This window comes from Oncorhynchus clarkii, chromosome 21, assembly GCF_045791955.1.
Source record: "Oncorhynchus clarkii lewisi isolate Uvic-CL-2024 chromosome 21, UVic_Ocla_1.0, whole genome shotgun sequence".
Classification (NCBI taxonomy): Eukaryota; Metazoa; Chordata; class Actinopteri; order Salmoniformes; family Salmonidae; genus Oncorhynchus; species Oncorhynchus clarkii.
In genome coordinates, this window is record NC_092167.1 from 40,113,865 (window position 1) to 40,126,521 (window position 12,657).

Sequence of the window (12,657 nt, forward strand, 5' to 3'; positions counted from 1 at the left end):
AGCTGTGCCCTGGACACCATTTGTGAATTGATCGCCCCCCATCTAGCTTCAGAGTTTGTTCTGTTAGGTGACCTAAACTGGGATATGCTTAACACCCCGGCAGTCCTACAATCTAAGCTAGATGCCCTCAATCTCACTCAAATCATCAAGGAACCCACCAGGTACAACCCTAACTCTGTAAACAAGGGCACCCTCATTGACGTCATCCTGACCAACTGGCCCTCCAAATACACCTCCGCTGTCTTCAACCAGGATCTCAGCGATCACTGCCTCATTGCCTGTATCCGCTACGGAGCCGCAGTCAAACGACCACCCCTCATCACTGTCAAACGCTCCCTAAAACACTTCTGTGAGCAGGCCTTTCTAATCGACCTGGCCCGGGTATCCTGGAAGGACATTGACCTCATCCCGTCAGTTGAGGATGCCTGGTCTTTCTTTAAAAGTAACTTCCTCACCATTTTAGATAAGCATGCTCCGTTCAAAAAATGCAGAACTAAGAACAGATATAGCCCCTGGTTCACTCCAGACCTGACTGCCCTCGACCAGCACAAAAACATCCTGTGGCGGACTGCACTAACATCGAACAGTCCCCGCGATATGCAACTGTTCAGGGAAGTCAGGAACCAATACACACAGTCAGTCAGGAAAGCTAAAGCCAACTTCTTCAGGCAGAAGTTTGCATCCTGTAGCTCCAACTCCAAAAAGTTCTGGGACACTGTGAAGTCCATGGAGAACAAGAGCACCTCCTCCCAGCTGCCCACTGCACTGAGGCTAGGTAACACGGTCACCACCGATAAATCCATGATTATCGAAAACTTCAACAAGCATTTCTCAACGGCTGGCCATGCCTTCCGCCTGGCTACTCCAACCTCGTCCAACAGCTCCCCCCCCCCGCAGCTACTCGCCCAAGCCTCTCCAGGTTCTCCTTTACCCAAATCCAGATAGCAGATGTTCTGAAAGAGCTGCAAAACCTGGACCCGTACAAATCAGCTGGGCTTGACAATCTGGACCCTCTATTCCTGAAACTATCCGCCGCCATTGTCGCAACCCCTATTACCAGCCTGTTCAACCTCTCTTTCATATCGTCTGAGATCCCCAAGGATTGGAAAGCTGCCGCAGTCATCCCCCTCTTCAAAGGGGGCGACACCCTGGACCCAAACTGTTACAGACCAATATCCATCCTGCCCTGCCTATCTAAGGTCTTCGAAAGCCAAGTCAACAAACAGATCACTGACCATCTTGAATCCCACCGTACCTTCTCCGCTGTGCAATCTGGTTTCCGAGCTGGTCACGGGTGTACCTCAGCCACGCTCAAGGTACTAAACGATATCATAACCGCCATCGATAAAAGACAGTACTGTGCAGCCGTCTTCATAGACCTTGCCAAGGCTTTCGACTCTGTCAATCACCGTATTCTTATTGGCAGACTCAGTAGCCTCGGTTTTTCGGATGACTGCCTTGCCTGGTTCACCAATTACTTTGCAGACAGAGAGTTCAGTGTGTCAAATCGGAGGGCATGCTGTCCGGTCCTCTGGCAGTCTCTATGGGGGTGCCACAGGGTTCAATTCTCGGGCCGACTCTTTTCTCTGTATATATCAATGATGTTTCTCATGCTGCGGGCGATTCCCTGATCCACCTCTACGCAGACGACACCATTCTATATACTTCCGGCCCGTCCTTGGACACTGTGCTATCTAACCTCCAAACGAGCTTCAATGCCATACAGCACTCCTTCCGTGGCCTCCAACTGCTCTTAAACGCTAGTAAAACCAAATGCATGCTTTTCAACCGTTCGCTGCCTGCACCCGCACGCCTGACCAGCATCACCACCCTGGATGGTTCCGACCTTGAATATGTGGACATCTATAAGTACCTAGGTGTCTGGCTAGACTCTAAACTCTCCTTCCAGACCCATATCAAACATCTCCAATCGAAAATCAAATCAAGAGTCGGCTTTCTATTCCGCAACAAAGCCTCCTTCACTCACGCCGCCAAACTTACCCTAGTAAAACTGACTATCCTACCGATCCTCGACTTCGGCGATGTCATCTACAAAATTGCTTCCAACACTCTACTCAGCAAACTGGATGCAGTTTATCACAGTGCCATCCGTTTTGTCACTAAAGCACCTTATACCACCCACCACTGCGACTTGTATGCTCTAATCGGCTGGCCCTCGCTACATATTCGTCGCCAGACCCACTGGCTCCAGCTCATCTACAAGTCCATGCTAGGTAAAGCTCCGCCTTATCTCAGTTCACTGGTTACGATGGCAACACCCATCCGTAGCACGCGCTCCAGCAGGTGTATCTCACTGATCATCCCTAAAGCCAACACCTCATTTGGCCGCCTTTCGTTCCAGTTCTCTGCTGCCTGTGATTGGAACGAATTGCAAAAATCGCTGAAGTTGGAGACTTTTATCTCCCTCACCAACTTCAAACATCTGCTATCTGAGCAGCTAACCGATCGCTGCAGCTGTACATAGTCTATTGGTAAATAGCCCACCCATTTGCACCTACCTCATCCCCATACTGTTTTTATTTATTTATTTTTCTGCTCTTTTGCACACCAATATCTCTACCTTTACATAACCATCTGATCATTTATCACTCCAGTGTTAATCTGCATAATTGTAATTATTTGCCTACCTTCTCATGCCTTTTGCACACAATGTATATATAGACTCCCCTTTTTTCTACTGTGTTATTGACTTGTTAATTGTTTACTCCATGTGTAACTCTGTGTTGTCTGTTCACACTGCTATGCCTTATCTTGGCCAGGTCGCAGTTGCAAATGAGAACTTGTTCTCAACTAGCCTACCTGGTTAAATAAAGGTGAAATAAAAAATAAAAAAATGTGTGACCTGTCATCACAAAAAGGGTGAACCAGTGAAGCACAAACACCACTGTAAATACAAACTATATTTTTGTTGATTTATTTGCCCTTTTGCACATTGTTATAACACTGTACATAGCCATACTAGAACATTGGAAATGTCTCTATTCTTTTGAAACTTTTTTGAGTGTAATGCTTACTGTTAATTTCTAATTGTTTATTTCACTTACGTTTATTATTTATTTCAATTGCTTTGGCAATGTAAACATGTTTCCCATGCCAATAAAGTCCATTGAATTGAATTGAGAGAGAAATAACATGCTGAGCTCACCCTTGCAGGCCAAGGTCCATATTGTGGTGTGGGTGGGGGAGGGTGTTCAATTGTCCACACATAAGCTGACCTACCGACAGGACTCCCATTGTCTTGGATAATTAGAATACACTGACTCCCCCCCTGAACGTACTCTACAACTACCAATACATACCCATTTCAATACAATTGTTCCCCCTGCACTTTCATATCATTTGCATATCATTTAATTGTGCATTGAGAATAGTATCCACACACTGCCAAAGTATGCTGCTTTTGATAAAAATGTAGGTGTCTTTTCCTCAGGTGAAGAGTAATGTACTCCTGTTTGCACCACTTTGACTGCAAAAAGCCAGTCCCTGTCTGTTATCAAAAGCATTTAAATGCTTTAACATCTTGGCAGCCTGCCCAGTCCAAAGGCCTGTTGCCAAGGAAACAAATGACACCTGCTGTCTTGCTCTACTCCCTCCCCCAAGGCTCATATTTCAAATCTGTTTTTCCTGTAATCTCTGGTATACCTCATTGCCTTTCAGCTAAAAGCTTTTTGTTGTGGCATTGGAGCAAGAGAGCGAGAGAGAGGAAGTGAAAGAGAGGGAGTGGTTAAGAGAGGGGGAGGGAGGGAGAAAGAGGGGCCTCCTCCTAGTTGCTAGGGCAACTTGACATCACAGTGACGATTTCCTCCATTTAAAAGCTTTTAACCGGATCCCTCTCCTGCCCTAGGGCCCATTTTGAGTCCTCTTTCAGCTAAGCTCGGGGGAAGGGCACAGCACAGGCAGAGCGGTGTGTGACTGTTTGCAACCACATTCCACTGACATAATGCTAGACAGCAGAGAAGGGCTTCAAACTAAACCGTTTTTGGGGCCTATTTTTGTTTACAGAACCAAAACAGGAAGAGAGTGCTTTTGAGAGGGCTTTCAAAATGGCTGCAGAGGAGAGTTTTAGTTACCTCATTCCGGGCCACAGTGAGAAGCACAGAAGGGCCCGAAACTGGACCGATGCAGAGATGAAGGGGCTTCTGTATGTATGGGAACAGAATGTCGCCGAGCTGAAGAAATGTAAGAGGAACGCCAAGATCTACGAGAAGATGGCCCAGAGGTTCTTTGAGCTCACTGGAGAACAACGCCACCGGGAGGAGATAAAGATGAAAATCACCAACATGTCTTTCCAGTACAGGCAAGTGTAAGAAATACCTTCTATTTATTTTGGGGGGTGGGGGTTGAAAAAGGTGGCAACATAAATCTACAAAAATCTTGTATTATATGAATGCACTTTAATATCCAGAAAGAACTGAAGTAGGCTACGTTGGAATGTAACTCCACAGGTGTCAGAGCATCCTGCATAACTAGAAATCAATACAGGCTGCTATGATACTTAGAAACCCAGACTTCTTATGTCACCTACTTTACCCAAACCAATATATACCATCCTTAACTCCTTATTTGACAGGAAAATGAAGTGCACAACCAATGGGAGCGGTGGGACACCCGACTGGCCGTACTACAAAGCAATAGAGAAGCTCCTCACCAAGACTGACGACAATGGGACTATGAACTCGTTTGAGCTCCAGTCTCCTGGCCCCTCCACCTCCACAGAGGCCTCGATGTCCCATGCAGAGGGCCTCCCCACGGGCTTCCTTCCGGAGTACACAGGCTCCTCGGACGAGATGGAGATGAGGAAGGACCTGATTGGATGGGAGAGCTCTGGCAGCCTGCACTCTGGACTTCCCTGTCCCGAGTAAGGCCATGTTTACATATTGGGCTTCAAATGAGGAAACAGAGAGAGAGAAAGAAAAAGAGGACACCTCCTGAGAGAGAGAGAGAGAGAGAGAGAGAGAGAGAGAGAGAGGGGGGGGGAGGGAGGGGTATCAAGCTGAGGTATTGAGCTAAACTGCCTAATTTCACATTATCTTGTAGTGAAACCGCTTTACCAAGTTTTATCGAAAATGGCCCTACATACAGAACTCTTGAATGCTTGTATAACTCTCTATAAATTATGTCATTACCATTGCTTTAACTAACAAAACCCCTTTCTGTCCAGTTCCCACCCGGCGCCGGCCAAGAGGAAGAAAGTGCACCAGCACCTGTCTCTGAAGCGGCGGAAGCTGAAGGTGATGGAGGCCATGCTGCAGGAGCAGCGGAAGGTGAGCCGGGCGGTGGAGGAGACGTGCCGCGAGGTGCGCCGCGTCATGCACCAGCAGAACTTCCTCCAGGTGCAGAGCCTGCAGCTCCAGGAGCGCATGATGAACCTGCTGGAGAAGATGATCCAGCCACTGACGGCCCCCACGCCAGCCTGGGGTGCTGCTGCCCAGCCTGGGGTCAAAGAGCCAGGCCAGGGATGAAGGGTCCAGTGAGGGGTCAAGGAGGGTGGTGGTGGTCAGGACTCCCTAAAAACACGCCACTTCGATACAAGTGACTTTTCGTAGCAGGTTAGGTGAGCATTTCTGCTGACCCTAAAACCTAACCCTTTCCCTAACCTTAACCTAATTCTCCTAACCTGCTACATTAATTATCCTAACCTGCTGCGTAAGTTCTCCTAACCTGCTACGAAAAGTCATAGCTGTATCGAAATTGCGTCCCGGTGGTGCTCACTATATGGCTATGCTAGAAAATAAATGTTATATGCTACATGGCTATGTGTTATATGCTACATGGCTATGTGTTATATGCTATAATATGGCTATGCTTCACTTTTTAACAACTGATTGAGAGTAAATAATGTCGATCTCACCCTAACCTTACCCCTGACCTGAATGGTCAATGGCAGAGAGAGGAAAAAGCAACTTGCTCATCAGTGCTGAGGCCGGTTTTGTCCTTTCTAGCATGGCTATCTAGTGGTTGCTGTGAGAGAGTGAGAGGTCAGGGGTGAGGGTTCAGAGGTGTATGGCTGAGGCTGCTTTAAGACAAGTTCCACCATTCATTGATCGTTTTGAGCGATATCTACAAGCTAGGAAAATACTGTGCTTATTCACATTAACAAAAGACAACGTTTGTCCACAAATTCTATATTTTAATGACAAAAGGCATGGGCATTTGGTGTTGTATCACTTATTTTCTAATGTGTGTCCTGTTATGGTGTATGCATCTTCCAACTAGCATAGCCTACTTGTTTGAAATGTATGACTGAAATAAAAACATATGTTCTGTTGTCATTTTCTGTCTCTTTCAACTATTCCTGATACAATATTGTCTCCCTTTCATCCTAAATATTGTCATAATGTAGCCGACATAAAGTCAGCATTCACACTGTGTGTACTGTAATGTAATATGATCTCCAAACAATAACACATCATATTAAATGATAACATACAGTACCAGTCAAAAGTCTGCACACACCTGCTCATTCAAGGGTTTTTCTTTATTTTTCCTATTTCCTACCAAAAAAGTGTTAAACAAATCAAAATATATTTTAGATTCTTCCAAGTAGCCACCCTTTGCCTTGATAAAGTCAGAGCATCTGCTGTCTCAGCCACTGCCTGTCACCAAGGGTGTACCCCAAGGCTCGATCCTAGGCCCCACACTTTTCTCAATTTACATAAACAGCATAGCTCAGCTGGCCCCTCCCCGGATTTTATGTTAAACGCTCTACAAAAAAGCTTTCTTAGTGTCCAACAAGCTTTCTCTGCCCTTAACCTTGTTCTGAACACCTCCAAAACAATGCCCCTTTCCCCACAGGTGTGATTACTACCTCTGAGGGTTTAGAGCTTGAGGTAGTCACCTCATACAATTGCTTGGGAGTATGGCTAGTCGATACACTGTCCTTCTCTCAGCACAAAGCTGCAGGTTAAAGTTAAATCTAGACTTGGTTTCCTCTATTGTAATCGCTGCTCTTTAACCCCAGCCGCCAAACTAACCCTGATTCAGATGATCATCCTACCCATGCTAGATTACGGAGACATAATTTATAGATTGGCAGGTAAGGGTGCTCTCGAGTGGCTAGATATTCTTTACCATTCGGCCATTAGATTTGCAATCAATGCTCCTTATAGGGCACATTACTGCACTCTATATATACTCTTCTGTAAACTGGTCAGCTCTGTATACCCGTCGCAAGACCCGCTGGTTGATGCTTATTTATAAAACCCTCTTAGGCCTCACTCCCCCCTATCTGAGATATCTACTGTAGCCCTCATCCTCCACATACAACACCCGGTCTGACAGTAACATTCTGGAGGTGTGATGAGTCATTGTCCTGATGAAAAATAAATGACAGTCCCACTAAACGTAAACCAGATGGGATGGCGTATCGCTGCAGAATGCTGTGGTAGCCATGCTGGTTAAGTGTGCCTTGAAATCTAAATAAATCACAAACAGTGTCACCAGTAAAGCACCCCCACACCATCACACCTCCTTCTCCATGCTTCCCGGTGGGAACCACACATGCAGAGATTTTAATTTTAATTTTATTTAATCTTTATTTAACTAGGCAAGTGAGTTAAGAACAAATTCTTATTTACAATGACGGCAAAGGCCTCCTGCGGGGACAAAACACATCTTGACAAGAGAGACACCACAACACTACATAAAGAGAGAACTAAGGTCAACAACATAGCATGGCAGCAACACATGAAAACACAGCATGGTAACCTACTCTGCGTCTCACAAAGACATGGCTGTTGGAACCAAAAATCGCAAATTTGGAGTAGATGTTGACATGTTTCTGTTACTTGAACTCTGTGAAGCATTTATTTGGGATGCAATTTCTGAGGCTGGTAACTTTAATGAACTTATCCTCTGCAGTAGAGGTAACTCAGGGTCTTCCTTTGCTGTGGCGGTCCTCATGAGAGCCAGTTTCATCATAGCGCTTGATAGTTTTTGCGACTGAAAAATTGACTGACCGGGTTGACTGACCTTCATGTTTTAAAGTAATGATGGACTGTCGTTTCTCTTTGCTTATTTGAGCGGTTCTTGCCATAATATGGACTTGGTCTTTTACCAAATAGGACTATCTTCTGTATACCACCACTACCTTGTCACAACTGATTGGCTCAAATGCATTAAGAAGTAAATACATTTCACAAATGAACTTTTAACAAGGCACACCTGTTAATTGAAATGCATTCCAAGTGACTACCCCGTGAAGTAGGCTTGAGAGAATGCCAAGAGTGTGCAAAGCTGTCATCAAGTCAAAGGGTAGCTACTTTGAAGAATCTCCGATATAAAATGTATTTAGATTTTTTGACACTTTTTTGGTTACTACATGATTCAATGTGTTATTTCATAGCTTTGATGTCTTCACTATTAGTGTCTATCACTATTCTACAACATAGAAAATAGTAAAAATAAAGAAAAACCTTGTAAGAAGAAGATGTGTCTAAACTTTTGACGGGTACTGTATAATGTGTAACAAAACATACTACAGATGTAGGATCTTAATTTGATCATCCTGAGAACTTCTTTGCGATGCAGGACATTGTAACGATTCTCCTCGTCATCTGAGGAAGAGTAGTCAAGATCGGACCAATGCGCAGCGTGGTATGTGTCCATGTTAATATTTAATAAATCAACTGAACACTGAATAACAAAACAACAAAGAGAGTGAACGAAACAGTCCTGTAAGGTGCAAATACACAAAACAGAAAACAACTACCCACTTGAAAAACAGGCTACCTAAGTATGGTTCTCAATCAGAGACAACGATTGACAGCTGCCTCTGATTGAGAACCATACCAGGCCAAACACATAGACAACCAAAACTAGAACAACACATAGAATGCCCACCCCAACTCACGCCCTGACCAACCTAAACAAGAAACATAACAAAGGAACTAAAGTCAGGACGTGACAGACATGTTTAACTTGCAGTGTATTTGAGGTTTTAAAAGGCTTCTGAATTTCCACTTTCAAATGGCAGACTTGATTTTCCCTTATGAAAAATGTATCAACCCTTAAAATAAAAGTGCATGAAATATAATCCACACCATTCACATTTTCTGTTGCTGCTGGATTATTTTCCTGCTGTATCAAACTGGCTCAAATTAAGATCCTACATCTACACTACTGTTCAAAAGTTCGGGGTCACGTAGAAATGTCTTTGTTTTCCATGAAAACATGCATGAAATGAGTTGCAAAATGAATAGGAAATATAGTCAAGACGTTGACAAGGTAGTACATAATTATTTTTAATTGAAATAATAATTGTGTCCTTTAAACTTTGCTTTCGTCAAAGAATCTTCCATTTGCAGCAATTACAGCCTCGCAGACCTTTGGCATTCTAGTTGTCAATTTGTTGATGTAATCTGAAGAGATTTCCCCCCATGCTTCCTGAAGCACCACCCACAAGTTGGATTGTCTTGATTGGCACTTGTTACATATCATACGGTCAAGCTGCTCCCACAACAGCTCAATAGGGTTGAGATCCGGTTGCACTGGCCACTCCATTATAGACAGAATACCAGCCGACTGCTTCTTCCCTAAATAGTTATTGCATTGTTTGGAGCTGGGCTTTGGGTCATTGTCCTGTTGTAGGAGGAAATTGGCTCCAATTAAGAGCTGTCCTCAGGGTATGGCATGGTGTTGAAAAAAGGAGTGATAGCCTTCCTTCTTCCAGATCCCTTTTACCCTGTACAAGTCTCCCACTTTACCACCACCAAAGCACCCCCAGACCATCACATTACCTTCACCATGCTTGACAGATGGCGTCAAGCACTCCTTCAGCATCTTTTTATTTTGTATGTGTCTCACGATTGTTCTTCTTTGTGATCCGAACACCTCGAACTTAGATTAGTCTGTCCATAACACTTTTTTCCCAATCTTCCTCTGTCCAGTGTCTGTGTTATTTTGCTAATCTTAATCTTTTCTTTTTATTGGCCAGTCTGAGATATGGCTTTTTCTTTGCAACTCTGCCTAGAAGGCCAGAATCCCGGAGTCACCTCTGCACTGTTGACGTTGAGACTGGTGTTTTGTGGGTACTATTTAACCAAGCTCCCAGTTGAGGACTTGTCTGTTTCTCAAACTAGACAATCTAGTGTACATGTCCTCTTTATTCTGGTTATATCCAGTTTGCTCTGTTCTGTGAAGGGAGTAGTACACAGCATTGCACGAGATCTGCAGGTTTTTGGCAATTTCTCGCATGGAATAGCCTTCATTTCTCAGAACAAGAATAGACTGACGAGTTTCAAAAGAAAGACCTTTGTTTCTGGCCATTTTGAGCCTGTAATCGAACCCACAAAGGCTGATGCTCCAGATACTAGTCTAAGAAGGCCAGTTTTATTGATTCTTTAATCAGCACCACAGTTTTCAACTGTGCTAACATAATTACAAAATGGTTTTCTAATGATCAATTAGCCTTTTAAAATGATAAACTTGGATTAGCTAACACAACGTGCCATTGGAACACAGGAGTGATGGTTGCGGATAATGGGACTCTGTACGCCTATGTAGATGTTCCATGAATTATCAGCCGTTTCCAGCTACAATAGTCATTTACAACACTAACAATGTCTACACTGTATTTCTGATCAATTTATGTTATTTTAAATGGACAAAAAATGTGCTTTTCTCTCAAAAACAAGGACATTTCTAAGTGACTCCAAACTTTTCAACGGTAGTGTATCTGAATGTGATATTTCTGATATGACAGCTAGTGCCTTGACTGAAAAAGTCCTCATTCAGAGGGAAGGGATATACAATATATGTTGTTAAAACCATTTTTTTGGATCACATTGAGCGATTGAAAGTGCAAGACATCGTAATTAGACAAATCTAGGAAATGGTTAGTGTTGTGGATAATTTGAGATGATAGTTCCATTAACTCACTTAAAACTGCATTGTCTTGAAGTGCTCTCTTATGTGAAACCATGGGATTAAATAGAAGGGAGTTGAATGTAGTTTCGCCACATATAGGCTTTGCATTTTACATTTGTGAAAACAGCTAAATAATATACAGAAAAAAAAATATCAAAAGCCTGCTTATTCGATTCAAATGACTATCTATCACTTCACTATCTTACAAGGCCTAAGGTTTTTGTCCAGGGTTTTAGTAGGCCTAAACATGCATAAAACTTCTCGGCTTTCACTGTTTCCATTGACTGACTCACTGTGTCTATTTGACTGTGGTGTGCAATAGGACCATGTGACTCACTCCTATTGCGACCTTGCAGCATTTTGACCATAATTCACTGTTTTTTTGTTGTTGTTTTTCTTTCGTGGCAGGATGCAACAAATGATCACCTCTTAAGAGGTGTAATTCCTCCTGTCATGTTAATTAGCTTGTTATATATACATTATTAATTTTGTGGTGGTTGCAGTTAATAGCCATTTAGGCTACATCTGCATAGTTATTTGTCATGCTTAGTAAAGTGTAAATTAGCGCATGTTGGTAATGATATGTGTTTGAAATGTGACCTGAACAACATCAACAATGTTTTCATTTAGGCTATCAATTTCAGATGATCAGAACCAATAGGATCACCGCAAATATTTGAATATTGAGCTCTCAGACAGGGGGATTGGCGTAAGAAATCACGTGCTCTGAAAACGATGTCATGGTTACTATGAAAGTATTCCCCAACAATGAATGGAGGCGGGTGGAGTTTGTCATCCGTGGTATATGGAATAGCATAATACTGGAGGGAAACTTTGGAAAATATAAGTTATGTTACGGAAACTACGCACGTGTGGATTTCTAACTCGTTTGGACTGTTGGGAGTATGCAACCTTTAAACTGACTTCATGAAGCTTTTAAACGGTAATTTCAGTCTCAGCACTGGCAACATTATATCTACGTCGAGAGTGTGGGAGACTACTTTACATTTAATACTAGGAAATATTTTAGCAAGGCTATATTTTGTTTTGTTGTATTTTGATGGACAATGCCGAACTAGTCTGCTGTTTTGTAAACATTTAACCAAGAGCGGTAGAGAAACGATGTCAAACGAAACCAAATCAAGGCGCTCGAGCATGTTTCTTTAACAAACGTCTCGCTTGAATGCTCGTGCATTGATTGAACGGTTCTCGAGAAGGGGGCCAGCTGGCGCTGTCTACTCTTTGGCAAGGAGATGGTTCATTTGCACGCTGACATGGAACGAGGCTAAATGGTCTCTTCAACCCACACTTGTCTGCTTAAACTATAACAACTCATGTATATATTTTCGTTTAAAAAAATTGGAGATTGTTATAGTGTGCAGCATTATTGTTGTAGAATGAAATCTTACAGTATTTTCTTTACAGTGAATGTTTCTAAAATAATGGGGAAATATATTTTATGGCTTTTGTGCACAATACATTGTATCACACCATTATTATTTAGTGTATTTATTTATTGTATAACAAACAATATGTTGTGTACCATAATGATATCACATGATAAGTGTTACAGTTTCAGTTTGTTAAAAATAATGTTACAGTAGGCCTATGCCTAATCATTATTTAATACACTGTATCTCACTCAGCTTAAATCTCTCTCTCTTGTCTACTTTTAGTGTTTTACACTTCAGTGTTGGCACTAAAAAGATACCACTCCATAGTGACATTCGGTTCCAACGCTCTGCATCTGAAAAAACGGCCACATTCAGG

General features: G+C 42.9%; 1 protein-coding gene across 2 annotated transcripts; it reads left to right on the plus strand.

Annotated features, from left to right (window-relative positions):
• The first annotated feature begins 3,858 nt into the window (after positions 1 to 3,858).
• Positions 3,859 to 6,293, plus strand: LOC139379461 (myb/SANT-like DNA-binding domain-containing protein 1). 2 transcript variants are annotated; one of them, XM_071122271.1, is made up of 3 exons: positions 3,859 to 4,324; positions 4,592 to 4,879; positions 5,183 to 6,293. In XM_071122271.1, exons 1-3 carry the CDS (start codon positions 4,065 to 4,067, stop codon positions 5,481 to 5,483), a joined length of 849 nt encoding a protein of 282 aa, XP_070978372.1. In that variant the 5' UTR covers positions 3,859 to 4,064; the 3' UTR covers positions 5,484 to 6,293. The 2 variants fall into 2 exon arrangements, with proteins under 2 accessions (XP_070978372.1, XP_070978373.1); XM_071122272.1 differs by having other exon boundaries at positions 3,919 to 4,318.
• The last annotated feature ends 6,364 nt before the right edge of the window (positions 6,294 to 12,657 follow it).